This window comes from Choloepus didactylus, chromosome 4, assembly GCF_015220235.1.
Source record: "Choloepus didactylus isolate mChoDid1 chromosome 4, mChoDid1.pri, whole genome shotgun sequence".
In the NCBI taxonomy this organism is placed as follows: domain Eukaryota; kingdom Metazoa; phylum Chordata; class Mammalia; order Pilosa; family Megalonychidae; genus Choloepus; species Choloepus didactylus.
The window spans coordinates 124,763,082-124,787,910 of NC_051310.1; the positions used below are offsets into that span (position 1 = coordinate 124,763,082).

At 37.6% G+C, this 24,829-nt stretch overlaps 1 protein-coding gene and 1 pseudogene across 5 annotated transcripts in view; one reads left to right on the forward strand and one right to left on the reverse strand.

Moving 5' to 3' along the window:
* Positions 1-24,829, forward strand: part of DNAAF4 (dynein axonemal assembly factor 4) — a 104,172-nt gene that overhangs the window by 27,852 nt on the left and 51,491 nt on the right. For all 5 annotated transcript variants that reach the window (XR_005216458.1, XM_037833900.1, XM_037833898.1 and 2 more), the window contains exon 4: positions 17,676-17,910. Coding sequence is in view for 4 of the 5 variants with exons in the window: in XM_037833900.1 (XP_037689828.1) it covers positions 17,676-17,910 (235 nt within the window). In the remaining variant the exon portion in view is untranslated. The remainder of the gene's footprint in view (positions 1-17,675; positions 17,911-24,829) is intronic.
* Positions 13,315-15,062, reverse strand: LOC119531982 (annotated as a pseudogene).

The window sequence follows — 24,829 nt, forward strand, 5'->3', positions numbered from 1 at the left end:
TAATACATTGATTGTTTTTCTTATGTTGAACCATCCTTGCATGCCTGGAATGAACCCCACTTGGTCATGGTGTATGATTTTTTTAATGTGTCTTTGGATTCGAATTGCAAGTATTTTGTTGAGGATTTTTGCATCTATATTCATTAGGGAGATTGGCCGGTAGTTTTCCTTTTTTGTAGCATCTTTGCCTGGTTTTGGTATTAGATTGATGTTAGCTTCATAAAATGAGTTAGGTAGTGTTCCATTTTCTTCAATGTTTTGAAAGAGTTTGAGTAAGATTGGTGTCAGTTCTTTCTGGAAAGTTTGGTAGAATTCCCCTGTGAAGCCATCTGGCCCTGGGCATTTATTTGTGGGAAGATTTTTGATGACTGATTGGATCTCTTTGCTTGTGATGGGTTGGTTGAGTTCTTCTATTTCTTCTCTGGTCAGTCTAGGTTGTTCATATGTTTCCAGGAAATTGTCCATTTCTTCTATATTGTCCAGTTTATTGCCATACAGTTGTTCATAATATCCTCTTATAATTTTTTTAATTTCTTCAGGATCTGTAGTTATGTCACCTTTTTCATTCATTATTTTGTTTATATGGGTCTTCTCTCTTTTTGATTTTGTCAGTCTAGCTAGGGGCTTGTCAATCTTGTTGATCTTCTCAAAGAACCAACTTTTGGTGATATTTATCCTCTCTATTGTTTTTTTGTTCTCTATGTCATTTATTTCTGCTTTAATCCTTGTTATTTCTTTTCTTGTACTTGGTTTAGGATTGGTTTGCTGTTCATTTTCTAGCTTCTTCAGTTGATCCATTAGTTCTTTGATTTTGGCTCTTTCTTCCTTTTTAATATATGCGTTTAGTGCTATAAATTTCCCCCTTAGCACTGCTTTTTCTGCATCCCAGAGGTTTTGGTATGTTGTGTTCTCATTTTCATTCGTCTCTATATATTTAGCAATTTCTCTTGCTATTTCTTCTTTAACCCACTGATTGTTTAGGAGTGTGTTGTTTAACCTCCAGGTATTTGTGAATTTTCTAAGTCTCTGATGGTTATTGACTTCTAATTGTATTCCATTGTGGTCAGAGAATGTGCTTTGAATAATTTCAATCTTTTTAAATTTATTGAGGCTTGTTTTATGTCCCAGCATATGATCTATTCTGGAGAAAGTTCCGTGAGCACTAAAAAAGTATGTGTATCCTGGTGATTTGGGATGTAATGTCTTGTATATGTCTGTTAAATCTAATTCATTTATCAGATTGTTTAGGTTTTCAATTTCCTTATTGGTCTTCTGTCTGGTTGCTCTATCTATAGGAAAGAGTGATGTGTTGAGGTCTCCCACAATTATTGTGGAAACATCAGTTGCTTCCTTTAGTTTTGCCAGTGTTTCTCTCATGTATTTTGTGGCACCTTGGTTGGGTGCATAGACATTTACGATTGTTATTTCTTCTTGCTGAATTGCCCCTTTTATTAGTATGTAGTGGCCTTCTTTGTCTCTCAAAACATCCCTGCATTTGAAGTCTATTTTATCTGAGATTAATATTGCTACACCTGCTTTCTTTTGGCTGTAGCTTGCATGAAATATTTTTTTCCATCCTTTCACTTTCAGTTTCTTTGTGTCCCTATGTCTAAGATGAGTCTCTTGTATGCAACATATTGATGGTTCATTTTTTTTGATCCATTCTGCGAATCTATATCTTTTAATTGGGGAGTTTAATCCATTTACATTCAACGTTATAACCGTGAAGACATTTCTTGAATCAGCCATCTTATCCTTTGGTTTATGTTTGCCATATTTTTCCCCTCTCTCTATTAATATCCTTTATTGTACCCATACCGAATCTCTTTAGTACTGAACCTTTCTCCAAGTCTCTCTGTCCTGTCTTTGTTTCTCTGTGTGTAGGGTTCCCTTTAGTATCTCCAGTAGGGCAGGTCTCTTGTTAGCAAATTCTCTCAGCATTTGTTTGTCTGTGAAAAATTTAAGCTCTCCCTCAAATTTGAAGGAGAGCTTTGCTGGATAAAGTATTCTTGGTTGGAAATTTTTCTCACTCAGAATTTTAAATATATCGTGCCACTGCCTTCTTGCCTCCATGGTGGCTGCTGAGTAGTCACTACTTAGTCTTATGCTGTTTCCTTTGTATGTGGTGAATTGCTTTTCTCTTGCTGCTTTCAGAACTTGCTCCTTCTCTTCCGTGTTTGACAGTGTGATCAGTATATGTCTTGGAGTGGGTTTATTTGGATTTATTCTATTTGGAGTTCGCTGAGCATTTATGATTTGTGTATTTATGTTGTTTAGAAGATTTGGGAAGTTTTCCCCAACAATTTCTTTGAATACTCTTCCTAGACCTTTACCCTTTTCTTCCCCTTCTGGGACACCAATGAGTCTTATATTTGGACGTTTCATATTGTCTATCATATCCCTGAGGTCCATTTCGATTTTTTCAATTTTTTTCCCCATTCTTTCTTTTATGCTTTCATTTTCCGTTCTGTCATCTTCCAGGTCGCTGATTCGTTGTTCAACTTCCTCTAGTCTTGTACTATGAGTGTCCCAGAGTCTTTTTAATTTGGTCAACAGTTTCTTTAATTTCCATAAGATCATCCATTTTTTTTATTTAGTCTTGCAATGTCTTCTTTATGCTCTTCTAGAGTCTTCTTGATTTCCTTCATATCCCGTACTATGGTCTCATTGTTCATCTTTAGTTCTTTGAGTAGCTGCTCTAGGTGCTGTGTCTCTTCTGGTCTTTTGATTTGGGTGCTTGGGCTTGGGTTATCCATATCGTCTGGTTTTTTCATATGCTTTATAATTTTCTGTTGTTTTTGGCCTCGTGGCATTTGCTGAACTTGATAGGGTTCTTTTAGGGTTTGTAGACCTATTGAAGTCCTTATCTCTAATTTATCAGATCTACAGCTTCGTGGAGTACACTTTCTCTAGCTAACCAGCAGGTGGCGCCCACGAGCCACCTGTTCTCCACAAGCCAGTTCTCCCCTGCTTAGCCTTTTTGGTGAGTGGGGGAGTGAGTCTTGTGGGGCCCAATTGGTGTACCAAGCTTGCGTGTGTAGTTGGTGTTGCCTGCCCTGTATGTGGGGCGTGTTTCTGGGCAGTCGGGGAGGGGGGGTGGCCCTAACAATCAAATCTCCCTGGTGATCCTAGAGTTTTAAAGCTGCTGCAATAGTCTAATCCTTCAGTTTAGTCCTGCCACAGTTTGTCTCTGCCACTGACCCACAAGTCCTTGGTATTGGCGTATGGCTCCTGAGACTTGCAAGTGGGCCCCTCTTCCAGGCTGTGCACCCCGGGTCCTCTGTTGAGGGGTGACTGTGCTATGTCACAGGTGAGTGCCGTCCCCTCAGGGCAGTTCTGGGCTGCTGGGCTGTGTAGGGAGGCTCCCAGTCTGCTCAAATGATGGCTGAATGGGGCTTTGTTAATTCACACTGCTCCACCTTCCCAACTCTGGGACAATCAGCTGAGGTTTCAGGGAAGGCTAATGTCCACGCCCAGTTTTGTGGTGTGTGCCTGTTATTTGAAGCGCTTCCGTCACACTGGGTTGTCTGGGGCAGCTCTGGACTATGGGGCTGGCGATGGGCAGGAGTGTTTCCTGTCCACCAGGATGGTGGCTGTGAGCGGACACCCCCGTTTTCTTGGGAAGTTGTGGTGTTTAATGAATTTTCTCAGCCACTGAATTATTGCCTTTTGTCTCAGAGCTCTCTTAGTTCTGCTCTTGACTTGACGTGCCCAAATTGAAAGTCTTTGAAGCTTTCTGTATTGGGCTTCTTAGAGTAAATGTTTTAGAAAAAGAAAAAAGGATTAAAAAAAAAAAAAAAAGGGGTCCTCCTCAGAGATCTAATGGGTTATTGAAATGCTAAGAGACAAAGCAACCAGGGCCATTAAGGAAAGGTCCACAGGGCAGAGAGATCAGCTTTTCTTCGGGATTTGCATATGCGCCTTAGGGCCTGAGCTCCGCCCTTCCCCTTTCTGTGTTCACCAGAACTCTAAAAATCCTCTGCTTTTATTTTGGAGTTTTTCGTGTTGTTTTTTTTTTTTTTCTATGCCTGTCTCCTCTCTGCTGGGCTGGCTGCTCACAGATTCTCTGGTGTCTGGTCTCTGTCTATCTATGGTTGGAGTCTGGATCAGTAGAATGAGTTTCCGATAAGAGCAGCCACTGCAGTTCTCCCTTCTCCTTCCCGGAGCTTACAGCCCCTCCTCCCACGGGACTGAGCCTGGCAGGGAGGGGCGCGGGTCCCCTGGCCGCAAAAACTTACAGATTTCGCTGATTTCAGCAGTTCGACATTTTCATGAGTGTTGTATGGAGTATGCCCAAAGACAGATTGCTCTGTGGTGTCCAGTCCACGCAGTTCCTGGCTTTCTACCTACTTTCCTGGAGGAGTAACTAAAACATACAGCTCACCCGTCTTCCATCTTGCCCCGCCTCCTCTCCAGCCTTGCATTCTTAACATAAATTCTGTGTGGTAATGGTGTATGCAACTTTTTGTAATTTGCTGTATTCAGTTAGTTTGCAAGGATTTTGTTCAGGATGTTTGAATCTGTGTTCATGAAAGATTGTTGGGCTTTTATTTTTCTCCCCTGTGATGTCTTTGTTTGGTTTTGATATAATGCTAGCCTCATAAAATGAGTTGGAAAGTTCTCTTCTTTTCTGTCTTCTGAATGGTTGGTATTATAGGATTGTGTTGGGGATTGAATCATTCCCCCCCACACACACACACAAAAGGCATGTATGGGTCCCATCCCTTGGTTCTGTGGGTGTGAACTCATTTGTAAATAGGACTGTTGAAGATTTATTTGTTAAGATGTTTCCAAATTGAATGGGGGTGGGCTGTAATCCAATATGACTGAAGTCCTTATAAGCAAGGAAAATTGGGCATGGAGGGAGAAGCCACAGAGAGCAGCCAGAAGCTGGAAGTCAACAGAATCTGGAATAGAAAGAAGATGCTGCTATATGCATTGCCAAATGACAGAAAAACCAAGGACCACGGATTTGAGGCAGCCAGCCCTGGAATACCACAATCTTCAGGGAGAAAGCATTAGTTTACTGTTGCCTTGATTTTGGTCTTCCTCTAGCTTCACAATCATGAGCGAATCAATTCTCCTTATTTAAGCCAACCCATTGTATGGTATTTGTTTTAGCATCTAGGAAATTAAGACAGTCCTATAGTACTTTTTCTTAAATATTGATCAGTGTAGTTATTATGCTTAGTAATTCAATTTCTTCACTTGTTACAGATAAATTTTTCTCTTTCTTTTTGAGTCAGCTTTGGTAATTTGTATTTTTTAGGAATTTATCCATTTCACCTAAGTTTTCTAATTTGTTGGCATAAAGTTGTTCATAATATACTTACTTTTAATGTTTCTAGGATCAGTAAATGTTTGGGAGAGTTTATAAGTGAAAACTTCTGGGCTTGTAGTGTGTGTTTTATAAGGTTATTAAATAATGATTCAATTTCTTTTACAGATATATGGCTATTCAGGTTATCTATATCTCCTTGTGTGAATTTTACTAGTTCTGTTTTTTAAGAAGTTGGGCCATTTCATCAAAGTTATCAAATTTGTTGGCAGAGTTCTTCATGGTATTCTTTTGTTTTCCTTTTAATATCCATGGTATAAGTAGTGATGACTCACTCCCCCTTACATTTTTCATGTTTGGTAATAAATACCTTCTCGCCTTTTTTCTCAGTTAGCCTACCTGGAGGATTATCAATTTTGCTGATCTGTTCAAAAAACCAACTTTTGGTTCTGTTGATTTTCTCTTTTATTTTTTCCAATTTTATTTATTTCTGCTCTAATTTTTATTATTTCCTTTCTTTTGCTTACTTTAGGCTTAATTTGCTCTTCTTTCTTTAGTTTCCTAAATTGAATGTTAAGATTATTGCTTTTAGGTCTTTGTTCTTTTCTAATATATGCATTTAAAGCTATAAGTTTCCCCCTAAGCACTGCTTTCTGTACATCATGCAAATTTTGATGTGTTTTGTTTTATTTAGTTAAAAATATTTAATAATTTCTCTTGTGACTTCTGTGATCCATGTGTTATTTCAAAGTGTATTGTTTAATTTCTAATTTTTTTTAAAGATTTTTCAGTTATGTTTCTGTTATTTATTTGTATTTTATTTCTCTTACAGTCTGAGAACATATTTGTATGACTTCTGTTATTTTCATTTTGCTACGTGTGTTTTATGGCCCACAATGTGGTCTGTCTTGGTGAATGTTGCATATGAGGGTGGGAAGAATTGGTATTCTGCTGTTGTTGGTTGGAGTACTCGAAAATGCCACTTACAGCAAGTTGATGGTTAGTGTTCTTCAGGTCAGCTATATCATAACTAATTTTATGCCTGCATGAGCTATCAGTTACTGAAATACAGGTGTTGACATGTCTCTCTGAGTGGATTTTTCTATTCTTGCAGTTCTGTCAGTTGTTGTCTCATGTATTTTGACACTCTGTTGTTATGTGCATACACGTTTAGGATTGTTATGTCTTTTTGGATAATCAACCCCTTTATCATGTAATACCCCCTCTTTATCCATGATAATTTCCCATGTTCTGAAACTAGTATAGCTACTTCTTTTTTCTTTTGATTAGTGTTAGCATGGTATATCTTTCTCCATACCTTTATTTGAACTTCTCCGAATCTTCATATTTGAAGTGGGTTTCTTTTAGAGAATATATAGTTGGGTCCTGTTTTTTAATCCACTCTGAGAATATCTGTCTTTTAATTGTTGCATTTAGACCATTCCCATTAAAAGAGATCAGTAATTTAGTTGGGTTAATATCTACATGTTTGTAACTGTTTTCTATTCTTTGAAAATCTTTATTTCTCTTTTTCTCCTCTTTTTCTGCCTTCTCTGATTTTAATTGTGCATTTTCCATGATTCCATTTATCTCCTCTTTTAGAATATCAATTATTTGTTTTTAAACAATTTTTGTGGTTACCCAGTAGTTCAAAATATACATTTTAAATCTAATCTAAATCCACCTTCAGATAACACTGTATCTCTTCATGGATAGTGCAGGTACCTTATAACAGAGTAGTCCCATTTCACCCCTCCCTTGTGGCATTGCTGTCATTTTATTTATCCATATGCTATAATTGCCCAATAAACTGTTACTATTATTGCTTTAAACATTTATCTTTTAGATCAATTTGGAATAAGAAAAGAAAAGATTTTATTTTATCTTCATTTATTCCTTCTCTTTAACTTTTCTTGCAGGAAAGGTCTGCTGGGGATGAATTCCCTCAGTTTTGTTTTGTCTGAGGAAATTTCTATTTCTTTTTCAATTTTGAAAGATAATTTTGCTGGATATAGCATTCTAGGTTGGTGTTTTCCTTTCAATACTTTAAAAATATTTTACTCCATTTTCTTTTGGCTTGCAAGGTCTCTGACAAGAAATCTGCTGTAATTCTTATTCTTGCTCCTTTATAGGTAAGGTGTCATCTTTTTGTCTGGCCCCTTTCAAGATTTTCTCTGTCTTTGTTTTTCTGTAGTTTGAATATGATATGCCTGGATTTTTTTTTTTTTTTTTTTTTTGGTATTTATCCTGCTTGATGTTCTCTGAGATTCCTAGATCTGTGGTTTGTTGTCTCTTGTTAATTTTAGTGAGTTCTTAGTCATTATTACTTCAAATATTTCTCCTGCTCCATTCTTTCTTCTTCTGATTCTGTTCTGTTTTGTTTTCATTCTCTTTTCTGTTTGAAAGTCAGTTTGGGAAGTTCTGTGGACCTATGATCAGGCATACTGATTCTGCTGATGAGCTCATTAAAAGCATTCTTCATTTCTGTTATAGTGTTTTTTATTTCTAGGATTTTCCTTGGCTCTTTCTTAGAGTTTTCATCGTTCTCCTTACATTACCCATCTGTTTTTTACATGGTATCTACTTTTTACATTAAAGCCCTTAATGTATTAAAAATAATTATTTTAAATTCCTTGTCTGCTAATTATGTGTCATATCTGAGTCTGGTTCTCATGATTGCTTTGTCTGTTCTGTTTTTTCTTGTTTTGTTTCTTCTTGCCTTTTAGCATGCCTTATAATTTTTTGTTGAAAGCCTGTCATGTTTTATTGGGTAAAGGAACTGAGGTTACTAGGCCTTTAGTGTAAGGATTTGTTTTAAGCTGGCTAGAAGTTGAGCCATGTTTTAATGTTTTTTGTAGCTGTAGGTACTAGAGGTTTCACATTTCTCTGGTATCCTTTCTTTCCTTTCCTTTTCTTTTTTTTTTTGGGGGGGGGCTCTGCTTCTGACATTGGGCCTCCCTATCTGCTCCTCAAAGAGAGTATGAATCGTACAGTTCTTTTAGCTGTTTGTTGCCCACTGTAATTACACTGGAGCCATGTTGGTGTGGTGATACATTGTAGAGGAGGAAAGCATTCAATAATCTTTCAATTAAATCTCAAGTTTTGGGGCCGTGATCTTCACAAGTGTTTATCCAGTGGTATGGTTATTCATCCCCTCCCTTCAGGCTCCTATGCTCTTCGCTGGCTGCAGTGTTCACAATTTCCTTGAAGTCCTGACCTGTCTTGACTATATTCCTGCTGTTCCCTGTTAGGTAAGAGAGGAATGTGGGAGTGAGCTGAAGTAAGAAGAATTCCTTCCCCCAACTTAGATAAGGCTCTGGCAAAGTTATTTTCCTTGGAATTATTTTTTAATTTAATTTTATTGAGATTGTTCACATACCATACAATTGTCCAAAGATCCAAGGTGCACATTCAATTGCACATCATACAGCTGTGCATCCATCACCACAATTAATTTTTTTTCCAATTTTTAGAACATTTTCATTACTCCAGAAAAGAAATAAAGACAAAAAAGAATTCCTCTCCTACCCCTAACTACCCACTCCCTTCACTATTGGCTCATAGTATTGGTATAGTACATTTGTTACTGTTGATGAACGAATATTAAAATACCGTTAACTGTAGTACATAGTTTGCAATTGGTATATTTTTCCCTACATACTCCTCTATTATTAGCTTCTAGTTATAGTGTCATACATTTGTTCCAGTTCTTGAAATTGATTTCTAATATTTGTACAGTTAATCACAGACATTGTCCACCACAAGATTCACTGTTTTATACATTCCTATCTTTTAACCCCCAACTTTCCTTCTGGTGACCTACGTGACTCTAAGTTTCCCCTTTCCACCACATTCACACACCATTCAGCACTGTTAGGTATTCTCACAATGGCTGGTGTCTGCTCCGGAGTTCTGGTTTCAAAATGGCTTTCTCCCGGGATGTTCCTCTCTAGGCTGCAGCTGCTCTTCAAAATGTCGCTCTCAGTTGCTCTTGAGGTGTTTGTCCTCTCTTAGCTTCTCTGTAGCAAAAGTCTGCTTTCAACAGCCATCTTCAAATTGTCTCTCATCTGCAAGTCCTCTCTCTCTCAGCTCCTGTGCATTCTTCAAAGTGTCCCTCTTGGCTGTAGCAAGCTTGCTCCCTCTGCCTGAGCTTATATAGTGCTCTAGTAAACTAATCAAGGCCCACGCTGAACGGGCAGGGCCACACCTCCATGGAAATCATCCAGATAGAGTTATCACCTACAGTTGGGTGGGTTGTATCTCCATGGGAACACTCAGTCAAAGAATTACAGTCTAATCAACACTAATACATCTGTCCCCACAAGAATGCATCAAAGAACATGGAGTTTTGGGGGACATAAAACATCCAAACTAGTATAATACCCCTTATAGTTTTTAGTTTTTTAGTTTTAACTTTACCTGCGTAATTGCTGACAATTGAAAATACCTGAGGTTTCTCTAATGAGCTACTTAGAATCAGAGAAAAAAAAGGGAAAAAAGCAAGAAGTCCCCTTTTCAGAGCCAGTCCCCAGCCCGCCAGTTCAAGGCAAGAACTGGAATTGGTACTTTGGGCACAGCCCATTTCCAGTATTATGATCTCAGCAGACTCCAAAAACCTCTGTTTTTATGTATTTATGTTTTTTTTTTTCCATCAGCCCTGCCTCCTCTCTGCCAGGATGAACCTCTGGTTCCTTCCCTGCTTGCTCTGGGTTTATCTGTGCTCATAGCCTGTATTCAGTAGTCCAAATTAGTTAATTAAAACCATAGTTGGAACTTGGTTGAGCTACATTCCCTTGCTCCCAGCAGGGACTGCTTCTTTTTCTCACAGCAAAATTTTGCAACTCAGCCTGCTGTGCTTATGGGGGAGGGGCACCAGCTCTGCTGTTTGGGAAGCTTTACTTAAAGTTCTATGCTGCAATCTCAGCCGTTCCACCCATTCCTGACTGGTGTACGATGTTGTCTAGTCACAGATGTCCCCCCCCATTCGTTGTTCCAGACTATCTTCTAGTTGTTCCTGGCTATTTACTAGTTGCTCTAGGCGACTAACTAATTCCACACCTCCTTCTGCTGCCAACTTGCCCTGCCTCCCTCTGGCTAATACTTTCTTGATGAGTGTCATATTCGTCATGACTTGGATAAATTTTGCTGATGAGTGCATCAAAGTTTGGGTCTGGCCTTAGTGATCTGTTGGAAACTAGCTTTTTCTGACAGGTAGGACATTCTTTGTTGCCACTTCTGAGGACTGTGATAATGCAGGCTGTACAAAAGTGATGTAAACATTCCTTTGTAGTCATGGTGTTCTTAAACAGATCCGAAGAAATTGAGCACATTATTTCACTGTTTAGACTATAAGGTGAAACCACAATGTCCAGGCCATCTGTTATTGCCTCCTAAAGTGTTTGCTGTAATTCATATAAACTGAGTTACCACGTTTTGCTTAATGGTTGAGTACCATTTGTCCACACAGCCTGAGATATCATGGCCCTGCCCCAGCCCAGGGCCCTGCTGGCTGTGGCTGGAGCAAGACTCGGGTACAAGCTGCCACAGCTGCTGGTGCCACCACACACTATTGCCTTAATTTAATTTTTTATAGTGAATCACTTTGTTTCTCTTCTCATTACCTTTTTTATATATTTTACGTATTTTCTTTGTGATTAACTTAGAGATTAGCATCCTAAATTTGAGGCTAGTTTGAAATGATGTAAACTTAACTTCAATAGCATATAAAACCTCTGCTCTGAATAGATCAGTTGCCATCTTTATGTTGTTCTTGTCATAAATTATGACTTTATATAGTGTGTGTTCAATAACATAGATTTATAATTATTTTTATGCAGTTTTATTTTAAATCATGTGGCAAATAAAAAGTGAATTTACAAATCAAAAATACAAAAGTACTTATATTTAAATTAAATATTTTTATTTATCCATGTAGTTACCTTTACTCAAATCTACTTCTTCATGCACCTTCAGTCTATGTCTAATGTCTTATGAAATATTGGAAACTTTGGCCATCATTTTTTCAACAAGACTTTTGTCCCTCCCTCTTTTTGTTCTCTGGGAGTCTCATACTATGTATGTTGGTACACTTGATGGTGTCCCATAGGTGCTTTAGGCTCTATTTACTTTTCTTCATTATTTTTTCTTTCTGTTCCTCAGACTAGAGAACTTCAATTTTCTATTCTCATTTCCTGATTCTTTCTTCTGCATTCTCAAATCTGTCATTGAACCCCTCCATTGAATATTTTATTTCAGTTATTTTACTTTTCCACTCCAGATTTTTTTTTGGTTCCTTTTTATAGTTTCTAACTCTTTATTGATAGTGTTAGTTCTTTTGTACATGTTTTCCTTATTTCTTTTAATTCTTTGTCCATGTTTTCCTTTAGCTCTTTAAGCATATTTAAAACAATTGTTTTAAAGTCTTTGTCTAGGAAATCCAGTGTCTGGGTTTCTTCCAGGATGGTTTCTGTCAGTTTATTTTGTTCTTTTCAATGTGTCATCTTTTCCTGTTTCTTTGTATGCCTTGTGATTTATTGTTGAAGAATGGACATTTGACTATTATAATGAATATTACATTGACTATAACAGTTGACTATTGTAACTCTGGAAATCAGATCATCCTCTTTTCCCAAGGCTTGCTGTTTTTTTGTTTGTTTTGTTTTTGTTTTTGTTTTTTTTTTTTTGACTGTGGAAGGCTTTAGTAGTCCATTTGTTTAATAAGAGTTTTCCAAACTGTTTTCAAGGACTGTATTCCTTGTCATATATGGCCATCAAAGTCTGTGTTCCTTTAGCTTTTGTTCAGAGATATCATTGAATGCCAGGAGCATTTTAAAGTTGTGATTTTCTTGATTCAGCATTCACTTGGTTTCTGTAAACTATTGACTATTTTCCAGAGTTCTGACAAAGTTGGTTCTGACAATTTCTGTTTGTTTTTTGATGTTTGGTGCTGCCTACTTTCTCATCTTGCTCTTTGTATTCCTGAAATGGTTATTTTTTACAATTTTTGCTAGTTATTTTGTTTTATATTTATGGAGAGGTATCATCAACATCCTCATGCCTACTTAAAATCTACACCTTGTCCTTTGCAGGTGAATTTTAGATTTACTTTTCAAGCTCCTTAGGAAGTCCTGTTGGTATTTTGATTGGATTTACATTGACCTTATAAATTAACTAACAGGAAGTTGACGTATTTACAATATTGATATTTCTCTCCAGGAGTATGGTATTTATCTCCATTTAGTTCGAATTTTCTTTTATGTACATCAGCCAAATTATTTGGCATGTGCATAGGACTTGCTCATATTTTGTTACTCTTATTCTTAGTATTTTAAAAGTTTTTCTTACAATTACTAACGAAATGAATTTTTTACATTGTATTTTATAATTGTTTATTTCCTGTGTTGGGGAAGTTAGTTTGTTTTTATGTTTTTGTAAGTTGATCTTATATAGGACTACCTTTCTGAATTCACTTTTTTGTTCCAATAGGTTGTCAGCTAATTATGTTATTCCTTTTGTTAGTTTACAATATTATTTGCAAGTAATGGCAATTTTACTTTCTTGTAATCTATATTTATATTTCTTATTTAAAAAATTCTATTTTAAAGATTGTGACTGCTAGGAAAATAGTAACCTGTACGCATGCTTGCCTTAGTGATTTTGCTAGAAATATTTCTAATGCTTCCCCATGAAGTATGACATTGTCATGGTCCTTTACTTTTTTTCTCCCCAGTAACAACCGAATGTATTTAAGTATTATAAACCTTATTTATAGTGTTTCCCCAAACAACTATTTTTATTCTGTTGCGAGATGGTACTCCTGTTTATGTGCTCATCCTTCACTGTTTGAGGTTATAGTCAGAAGTGTGCATTTATTCATTGTCCATGATCCACTCTAATACAATAACACTAAAGAAATTCAGTTTACAAACAGTTCTGAACCATGTCCTGGGTAAGAAAAAAAAAACACTCAAAAGCTCTCAAACTCAAATATGCATATGGAAACAATTCAGTGATATCATGCCAATCTTGGAGGAAAGTCAGTAAGAAATTATGCTTGAAGAAGGGGGTGTATGGGATGCTGTCAGCCCAGCCATGTGTAAATTTTCTGAAGAATTCGATTTTCTCATGTGAGGGAGAAGGTATGGGTCATTTGCTAGTTGCTGCACACCAAATCGATCTTCTTTTTGGTATGCCAAACAGCGTCTTATGAATGCCTTGGCTTCACTGCCCACAACTGGTTTTACAGGGAACTGGACTTCTGTGGCTTTTAATATTGTATTTTCTTGAAGGATGTCTTGTTGAGATTGATTGTGACCAAATGGCTTTCAGCCATAAACACATTGAAAGATTACTCCAACTGACCACACGTCAACCTTATTGGAAATTTTTCTTGGCTCTTTTCCAACTACAAAATGCTCAGGAGGTAAATACCAGTAAGTGCCTGCCTCTTGAGCAGTTAGATCCATTCCATCTAGACCATGGCTATCAATCATCCATAATCTTGGACAGACCAAAATCCGTGATTTTGATTTCTCCACATGCTGTTCCGTCTACCAGAAGGATGTTCCCTGGCTTAAGATCATAATGTATAATAGGGGATTTGATCTCATCGAGATATCTTAGTACATTCACAATCTGCAGTACAATAGACCTGACTTCTTTCTCTGACATTAATTTATGTTGCTTCAGATAGAAATCCAAACCATTGCCTTCACAGTATTCCAATACTGTACAAAACGTGTCTGTATCCAAGGAGAAATAATCACAGAGTTTAACTACTTTGGGATGATCCAGTTCTTTGTGTATTCTGTACTCTGTGCAGGTATGTTTGTGGTAGTTTTTCCTTCTCATCTTTCCAGCGTTTATTAAGCTGATGGATCTTCACAGCAGCATATCTTCTTTCATAAAGGTCAAAAGCCTTATACACTTCACTAAAGTCACCTCTGCCAAGCAGATGAAGTAATAAATATCTTTCATTTAGCGATCTTTGAACTGTGAATTATCTTCATTGTTTATTCTTTTGAGTTCCCGAATGTGAAGATTTCTGACTCTTGCCAGACGTTCGAGTTCTGCCTGGATTTCTGCCTTTTCTTTTGTGAGATGTCCTAGTCTTAAGTTTGAAAATTTCTTCCTGTTCTTGATATTCTGCCAAAGTCAACAGTTGTGGTAAGTTTGGTCTAACAAAGGGATCGTTTTCTGCTCCATTGACTGCTTTGTTTTTCCTTTGTTTTGGTTCAGAATTGTTAGAAGGTACTTGAGAATTATTAGCTGTGGGAGGTTTACGTTTGGTTAGAAGTTTCCTTTGTCTTTCCATATCTTCCCTTTGCTGATTAATCTTGTTATTTCACAAGATTCTGAAATGCAAAACCATCAGTCCATTGTTCAGTAAATGAAGCACCATATTGAACTGTTACAAAGTGCCCAAGGCATAATTCTTTTCAATAAGAAGTTTCTTGCTCATTGATTTGCACTTATTTAATTGTTCTTTGTATTTTTCATCTATTTGCTGCCTGAGATCACAGTTAGCCCTGAGCAAGTCATCTATATGACCGGCCTTCTTTTCCAAGTCTTGGTTTTTATTAGTTTCTAATGCTGCTGACTTCAGCATTGTGAGATCAGTCTGAGTAATTTTAAAGGATAACTGCTTTGGTTGTACAATAGGGTGGTCCCCAAAAGCTAATGCAGTAAGAGAAGGACTATTTGGTTGAACAGATGACGAAGGAGTGGAATGTGAATGTGAATTTTGAGGAGAACAGATTGCAGGAGGTATGCCTCTTAAGGTGGACTTGAGCCATTTCCACTTTTTCAAAATAGTTGCTAATTTTGTGGCTACTTTCTGGGAACCCGACCGACCGACGACCCCCCCCACCCCCCACCTGGTGCAGTGCGGCACCAGCACCAGCCTCTGTGAGTGAGAGCTACCAAGAGAACCAGAGAGAGTGAGAGGCAAGAGAGCAAAGGGGGGGGGGGGGAGTCAAGGGGATGGGGGAGGAAGCTGAGAAGGGGGAAGGTGCGGAGGGAAAAGGGGAGGGGAAGAGTGCCACCGTCCTTTTATCAAGTTAAATTTTTTTTCTATTCCTGGTATCGACTGATATTTGGCATCTACTGAGATCATACTCTTTTTCCCTTTTGATTTCTTAGTATTATTAATGAGAAAGGCCCTATTTGGTCAAGATTACTACAGTTTTAATTTCCTAGATTCAGTTTGTTAATATTTAAATTATGATTTTTACATGTAATTCATAAGTAAAATTGGCTTGTAGAGAACCATCCCTTACTTAACCAGGCATTCTTTATAGATTAAAAAAGCTATAGGTTTCCCCTTCTTCATGAATATGGCTTAGAGCTGATCATTGTTCTCATACTACATTTTCTGCCCATATTAAACTAATATCCCTTCTGTATGGCATCCTTTTTTTTTTCTTTAGCAGTACAATGTACTTAAAATCCACTTCCTTTATGTGCAGTGAGTTTTATTCTAGCCCCATAAGTTTTCTGTTAATATTCATTCCTCCTTTAAGATGTGTGTTCCCTGTTTTAGATGTTATTTTTCAGACTTTCAAGGATTCTGTCTTCACTTCTCTATGTGTAATCTCTCTTTTTCATAGGCTTTGTGTTTCCTTCTTCATGGTTTTGTCATTCTAATTCCTTCTGTCACTTCCTGTTTCCCACTCTGGGAAGCCTTCCCTGGTCCCTCCCTTTTCTTATTACTTCGGAAGAGTTGGATATTTTTCTGTCTCTAATATAGTTTATTGTAACTTAAAATTATATATATTTATTTTCCTTAACTACATCTTAGCTGTAATACCATACCTTTCCTGTTAGTTTTAGTTCTAAGAACAGTCTCATTTTGATAATTAACACATAGTCTTATATATTTTTAAAAACTTCTTTCAGAGTTCACTCCGCATGCAAAGATTACAAGGGATGAGGGTGTTCGGGCTGGTCACATCCTTCCCTCTTCTCCATATGTTGGGACAGAGAGGAAGGAGAGGAAAAAAAGGCAAACATATTATTATTTAACTGGATGAAACTGTCATCTTCTCCTTTTAGGTTGTGGCTGCCAGTCTGGCTAACTGTTCATCATGTCAGGCATTTAATTGCTGGTTCACTCATGGGGCTATGGGTAGATTCTTTCTGCCCTACCTGTTGGCTACTTACTGGCAGCTTTCTGAACTCAAAATACGTGATAATTAGTATTGTTTGTGTTTAGCTTAGGCCTTAGCTGCAATTCTGGGACTACAGGAAATTCCCATTCAACATTCTTTGAAATTTACTTTAAATTCAGTGTCTCACAGTTCAATAGGAAAATAATCATTCTTCCCGAAGGGAGTATTGTTATGCAGCTATTACAGAACACCTATCAGTATACACTTTTCATACCTATAATGTTATATCTGTATCCTAAAATAACTTAACTTCTAGGAAACTTCATTTCAGCATTTTAGAGGTCTGCCAGATATACTTTTAAAATTTAAATTAATTTAAAATTACCTTAAACACAAATTTAGGTCCTCAGTTACACTAGTCAAATTTCAAGTGCTTAATTAACCACATGTGGATAGCACAGAACATTTCTATTATCAAAGAAAGTTTTTTTGGACAATGCTTTGCCAGAGGATAGGGTGAGAAATTTTTTATCCCATGAAGAAGTCAGAGACATAGACTCAATCTTATACACCAACCAGTTACTCTATTTCACTGTGTATTTTCTTACCCAAGTGAGGGAATTTTGTGAAATGGAAAAAAGTTGGCATGTTCCTGTACAAGATACTGCTCTCAAATCCACCTGATTAGCTTTTCTTGTGAAAATTCAAATAGCTGCTAGTGCATAGTTGGCAGCAGGATTAAGAGCTCAGACATTTCAATCACTAGAGACTAACTCTTCCCCAATTCATCATTCCTGTTTCCCTTCCTACTAGTCCCTCATTCCTCAGATGAAGTTGGTACAATTTTAGTACTAAGACAAGGTAAGACTGGGATAAAGAGAAAAGAAAATGTGTATATGTATGTGTGTAGATTTTGAGGGAATGACTTTTAAAATAACACATTATTATTTTATTTTACACCAAGCCCTTAGATAGCATCTAGTTAAATGCCTCCCCTCATTTTACATATGAGTAAACTGAGGCTAGAAGAAATGATTGCTCTAGATAATATCCAAAGTTAGTGTTAGATCTGGGACTAAAATTTGTGTTTCATGATTCCCAAATCAATGGACATTCTACTAAATCGTTTCCATTTTAAGATTAATTCTTTATTGAGTACTAACTGTTGCTACAGAGGCAATAATGAGAGTTTAGAGGTAAGAATAATTAATTATCATAATGAATTTATTTTGTAAAGAGTTGTTGCTTTCTATGTGTTTTAAAGGATTTGGTAATTGAAATTTTTACAGATTGAAGAAGAAGAAAGGAAAAAGATAGAAGATATGAAAGAAAATGAACGGGTAAAAGCAACTAAAGAATTGGAAGCCTGGAAAGAACATCAAAGAAAAGCTGAAGAACAAAAAAAAATACAGAGAGAAGTGAAATTAAATCAACAAGAAAAGCACATTGAAGAAGAAAGAAAAAAATTACGACATAAAAAAAGTCTTGATAGAAACTTGGCATCTACAAATCTTGCCACAAAAGGTACAATGATTACTTTGATACATTTTGAAAAACTTAGTCATGTTGGTGAAATATTTGTGTCACTTTTTTTTTGGTAAATCTACTTGTAGTATCAGGTCATTATTTTGGTATATTAAGAGTAAGAAATACAATACAAAGATAATGTGAAAGACAGACTCATTTTTTTCTTCTAGGGAGTACTAAAGTTTTCATAAGAAAATAATCAAGGATTTGGTGTCTTTACTTGGGAGTTCACTTTGAAATTTATGCATAGTTGTTAAATATGTGCTTGCCTGATAACCAGATCCAAAAAGACTTGTATTGGACTAACAATGGCAGGAGCGTTTAATTTTCCCTTTAGAGGTAAAAACTAGGAATTTCATTAAAAGACTTATTTTCTCACATGACTCAGGACAATGAGGATTATAAGCAAAGTACTTTACGTTCTTATACTTGGAAGCAGGTTGGAACCTGGCTTCTTTTGGCCCTTTGACACTGATATATTCAAAAACAGATAGGAGAACATAATTTTTAATTAAAGGCTGAGTTTAATTATTTTTATCTCATTACAGAATATTAAACTTTGTTTTGGGTATATTTAGTATTTTTCTTACATAAGTGAATCATTATTAAATCCTGTAAATGGAGCATTTTATAGTAACATCACTTAATGTAATTGTAGTAAACATGACATTAACATTTATTGGGTGATCAGTATATGCCAGGTGATTTTTATAGGTTATGTCGTTCAGTCCTTACAACACCGCTTTGAGATAAGTGCTGTTAGTCCTATTTTACAGAGAGAAAGTAGATTTAGAGATGATAAGTGACTATACAATAAGTAAACTGTGAAATTTGAACCTCAGTCTGTCTGCATTTAAAACCTGGGCTATTTCCACCAGGCTGTATGTGGTGAGCCTGAGTGTTGGCTCAATAGGCCTGGAGTGCTGAAAAGTCATTTACTATGAATTTTAAGGAGAATCATTGTTAAGTTTATATATATCATTGTACTTTAATATTGACATACAAATTAATCACCACATTACTTTTTTTAATACCATTTCAACAAAATATAAACATTTCCTTCCATATTTCAAACACTGCTAAACTTTTATAGATAAGGAGTATCCTGAAGACATTTAAAAAAACCTTCATGGATAATAAGGGAGATTAAACAAGGTGGAGGGTTAAAGGATATGTGCCAGTTCGAATCTATTATGTCCTCCCAAACACCATTATCTTTGATGTAATCTTGTGTGGGCAGACCTATCAGTGTTAATTAGATTGTAATTCTTTGGGTGTTTCCATGGAGATGTGCCCCACCCAACTGTGGGTGATGACTCTGATTGGATAATTACCATGGAGGTGTTAGCCCACCCATTGGGTGTGTCTGAATTAAATTAGTGGTGCACTATATATAAGATCAGACAGAAGGAGTGAGCTTGCTACAGCCAAGAGGGACACTTTGAAGAAAGCACAGGAGCTGCAGATGAGAGACAGATTGAAGACGGCTGTTGAAAGCAGACTCTTGCTCCAGAGAAGCTGAGAGTGGACAAATATCCCAAGTGCAACTAAGAGTGACATTTTTGAGGAACTGCAGCCTAGAGAGGAATGTCCTGGGAGAAAGCCATTTTGAAACCAGAACTTTGGATCAGACGCCAGCCACGTGCCTTCCCAGCTAACAGAGGTTTTCTGGATACCACTGGCCATCCTCCAGTGAAGGTACCCAATTGCTGATGTGTTACCTTGGACACTTTATGGCCTTAAGACTGTAACTATGTAACCAAATAAACCCTTTTTATAAAAGCCAATCCATCTCTGGTGTTTTGCATTCCAGCAGCATTAGCAAACTGGAACAGGATATAAATTAGGTTTTTCGGATTCTTACTCCAGAAGTCCTTTTCCCCTTATTTCATTAGCGTTATTACAGATGCCCAGTTATCTTGGTTCCTTTCTTCCATCCCATCTATCCATGCAACAAATATTTGCTTAATATCTACTCTGTACTGGAGGTTATGGAAGATACAAATATGACTTTAGATGTGACCAGAGTCTTCAAGTGACTTAAAATGATATAGAATTGTGGGAGACTTCAACACATCACTCTCTCCTATAGATAGATCAACCAGACAGAAGACCAATAAGGAAATTGAAAACCTAAACAATCTGATAAATGAATTAGATTTAACAGACATATACAGGACATTACATCCCAAATCACCAGGATACACATACTTTTCTAGTGCTCATGGAACTTTCTCCAGAATAGATCATATGCTGGGACATAAAACAAGCCTCAATAAATTTAAAAAGATTGAAATTATTCAAAGCACATTCTCTGACCACAATGGAATACAATTAGAAGTCAATAACCATCAGAGACTTAGAAAATTCACAAATACCTGGAGGTTAAACAACACACTCCTAAACAATCAGTGGGTTAAAGAAGAAATAGCAAGAGAAATTGCTAAATATATAGAGACGAATGAAAATGAGAACACAACATACCAAAACCTATGGGATGCAGCAAAAGCAGTGCTAAGGGGGAAATTTATAGCACTAAACGCATATATTAAAAAGGAAGAAAGAGCCAAAATCAAAGAACTAATGGATCAACTGAAGAAGCTAGAAAATGAACAGCAAACCAATCCTAAACCAAGTACAAGAAAAGAAATAACAAGGATTAAAGCAGAAATAAATGACATAGAGAACAAAAAAACAATAGAGAGGATAAATATCACCAAAAGTTGGTTCTTTGAGAAGATCAACAAGATTGACAAGCCCCTAGCTAGACGTACAAAATCAAAAAGAGAGAAGACCCATATAAACAAAATAATGAATGAAAAAGGTGACATAACTGCAGATCCTGAAGAAATTAAAAAAATTATAAGAGGATACTATGAACAACTGTATGGCAACAAACTGGATAATGTAGAGGAAATGGACAATTTCCTGGAAACATATGAACAACCTAGACTGACCAGAGAAGAAATAGAAGACCTCAACGAACCCATCACAAGCAAAGAGATCCAATCAGTCATCAAAAATCTTCCCACAAATAAATGCCCAGGGCCAGATGGCTTCACAGGGGAATTCTACCAAACTTTCCAGAAAGAACTGACACCAATCTTACTCAAACTCTTTCAAAACATTGAAGAAAATGGAACACTACCTAACTCATTTTATGAAGCTAACATCAATCTAATACCAAAACCAGGCAAAGATGTTACAAAAAAGGAAAACTACCGGCCAATCTCCTTAATGAATATAGATGCAAAAATCCTCAGCAGAGGGCGGGGCAAGATGGCAGACTGGTGAGCTGTAAGTTTTAGTTACTCCTCCAGGAAAGTAGGTAAAAAGCCAGGAACTGCATGGACTGGACACCACAGAGCAATCTGTCTTCGGGCATACTTCATACAACACTCATGAAAATGTCGAACTGCTGAGATCAGCGAAATCTGTAAGTTTTTGCGGCCAGGGGACCCGCGCCCCTCCCTGCCAGGCTCAGTCCCGTGGGAGGAGGGGCTGCCAGCTCCGGGAAGGAGAAGGGAGAACTGCAGTGGCTGCTCTTATCGGAAACTCATTCTACTGATCCAGACTCCAACCATAGATAGACTGAGACCAGACACCAGAGAATCTGAGAGCAGCCAGCCCAGCAGAGAGGAGACAGGCATAGAAAAAAAAAAATAACACGAAAAACTCCAAAATAAAAGCAGAGGATTTTTGGAGTTCTGGTGAACACAGAAAGGGGAAGGGCGGAGCTCAGGCCTTGAGGCACATATGCAAATCCCGAAGAAAAGCTGATCTCTCTGCCCTGTGGACCTTTCCTTAATGGCCCTGGTTGCTTTGTCTATTAGCATTTCAATAACCCATTAGATCTATGAGGAGGGCCCTTTTTTTTTTTTTTTTTTTAATCCTTTTTTCTTTTTCTAAAACAATTACTCTAAGAAGCCCAATACAGAAAGCTTCAAAGAATTGCAATTTGGGCACGTCAAGTCAAGAGCAGAACTAAGAGAGCTCTGAGACAAAAGGCAATAATCCAGTGGCTGAGAAAATTCACTAAACACCACAACTTCCCAAGAAAAGGGGGGTGTCCGCTCACTGCCATCATCCTGGTGGACAGGAAACACTCCTGCCCGTCACCAGCCCCATAGCCCAGAGCTGCCCCAGACAACCCAGTGTGACGGAAGTGCTTCAAATAACAGGCACACACCACAAAACTGGGCGTGGACATTAGCCTTCCCTGCAACCTCAGCTGATTGTCCCAGAGCTGGGAAGGTGGAGCAGTGTGAATTAACAAAGCCCCGTTCAGCCATCATTTGAGCAGACTGGGAGCCTCCCTACACAGCCCAGCAGCCCAGAACTGCCCTGGGGGGACGGCACTCACCTGTGACATAGCACAGTCATCCCTCAACAGAGGACCCGGGGTGCACGGCCTGGAAGAGGGGCCCACTTGCAAGTCTCAGGAGCCATAAGCCAATACCAAAGACTTGTGGGTCAGTGGCAGAGACAAACTGTGGCAGGACTGAACTGAAGGATTAGACTATTGCAGCAGCTTTAAAACTCTAGGATCATCAGGGAGATTTGATTGTTAGGGCCACCCCCCCTCCCCGACTGCCCAGAAACACGCCCCACATACAGGGCAGGCAACACCAACTACACACGCAAGCTTGGTACACCAATTGGGCCCCACAAGACTCACTCCCCCACTCACCAAAAAGGCTAAGCAGGGGAGAACTGGCTTGTGGAGAACAGGTGGCTCGTGGACGCCACCTGCTGGTTAGTTAGAGAAAGTGTACTCCACGAAGCTGTAGATCTGATAAATTAGAGATAAGGGCTTCAATAGGTCTACAAACGCTAAAAGAACCCTATCAAGTTCAGCAAATGCCACGAGGCCAAAAACAACAGAAAATTATAAAGCATATGAAAAAACCAGACGATATGGATAACCCAAGCCCAAGCACCCAAATCAAAAGACCAGAAGAGACACAGCACCTAGAGCAGCTACTCAAAGAACTAAAGATGAACAATGAGACCATAGTACGGGATATGAAGGAAATCAAGAAGACTCTAGAAGAGCATAAAGAAGACATTGCAAGACTAAATAAAAAAATGGATGATCTTATGGAAATTAAAGAAACTGTTGACCAAATTAAAAAGATTCTGGACACTCATAGTACAAGACTAGAGGAAGTTGAACAACGAATCAGTGACCTGGAAGATGACAGAATGGAAAATGAAACCATAAAAGAAAGAATGGGGAAAAAAATTGAAAAAATCAAAATGGACCTCAAGGATATGATAGATTATATGACACGTCCAAATATAAGACTCATTGGTGTCCCAGAAGGGGAAGAAAAGGGTAAAGGTCTAGGAAGAGTATTCAAAGAAATTGTTGGGGAAAACTTCCCAAATCTTCTAAACAACATAAATACACAAATCATAAATGCTCAGCGAACTCCAAATAGAATAAATCCAAATAAACCCACTCCGAGACATATACTGATCACACTGTCAAACACAGAAGAGAAGGAGCAAGTTCTGAAAGCAGCAAGAGAAAAGCAATTCACCACATACAAAGGAAACAGCATAAGACTAAGTAGTGACTACTCAGCAGCCACCATGGAGGCCACAAGGCAGTGGCACGATATATTTAAAATTCTGAGTGAGGAAAATTTCCAGCCAAGAATACTTTATCCAGCAAAGCTCTCCTTCAAATTGGAGGGAGAGCTTAAATTTTTCACAGACAAACAAATGCTGAGAGAATTTGCTAACAAGAGACCTGCCCTACTGGAGATACTAAAGGGAGCCTTACACACAGAGAAACAAAGACAGGACAGAGAGACTTGGAGAAAGGTTCAGTACTAAACAGATTCAGTATGGGTACAATAAAGGATATTAATAGAGAGAGGGAAAAATATGGCAAACATAAACCAAAGGATAAGATGGCCAATTCAAGAAATGCCTTCACGGTTTTAACGTTGAATGTAAATGGATTAAACTCCCCAATTAAAAGATACAGATTCACAGAATGGATCAAAAAAAATGAACCATCAATATGTTGCATACAAGAGACTCATCTTAGACACAGGGACACAAAGAAACTGAAAGTGAAAGGATGGAAAAAAATATTTCATGCAAGCTACAGCCAAAAGAAAGCAGGTGTAGCAATATTAATCTCAGATAAAATAGACTTCAAATGCAGGGATGTTTTGAGAGACAAAGAAGGCCACTACATACTAATAAAAGGGGCACTTCAGGAAGAAGAAATAACAATCGTAAATGTCTATGCACCCAATCAAGGTGCCACAAAATACATGAGAGAAACACTGGCAAAACTAAAGGAAGCAATTGATGTTTCCACAATAATTGTGAGAGACTTCAACACATCACTCTCTCCTATAGATAGATCAACCAGACAGAAGACCAATAAGGAAATTGAAAACCTAAACAATCTGATAAATGAATTAGATTTAACAGACATATACAGGACATTACATCCCAAATCACCAGGATACACATACTTTTCTAGTGCTCATGGAACTTTCTCCAGAATAGATCATATGCTGGGACATAAAACAAGCCTCAATAAATTTAAAAAGATTGAAATTATTCAAAGCACATTCTCTGACCACAATGGAATACAATTAGAAGTCAATAACCATCAGAGACTTAGAAAATTCACAAATACCTGGAGGTTAAACAACACACTCCTAAACAATCAGTGGGTTAAAGAAGAAATAGCAAGAGAAATTGCTAAATATATAGAGACGAATGAAAATGAGAACACAACATACCAAAACCTATGGGATGCAGCAAAAGCAGTGCTAAGGGGGAAATTTATAGCACTAAACGCATATATTAAAAAGGAAGAAAGAGCCAAAATCAAAGAACTAATGGATCAACTGAAGAAGCTAGAAAATGAACAGCAAACCAATCC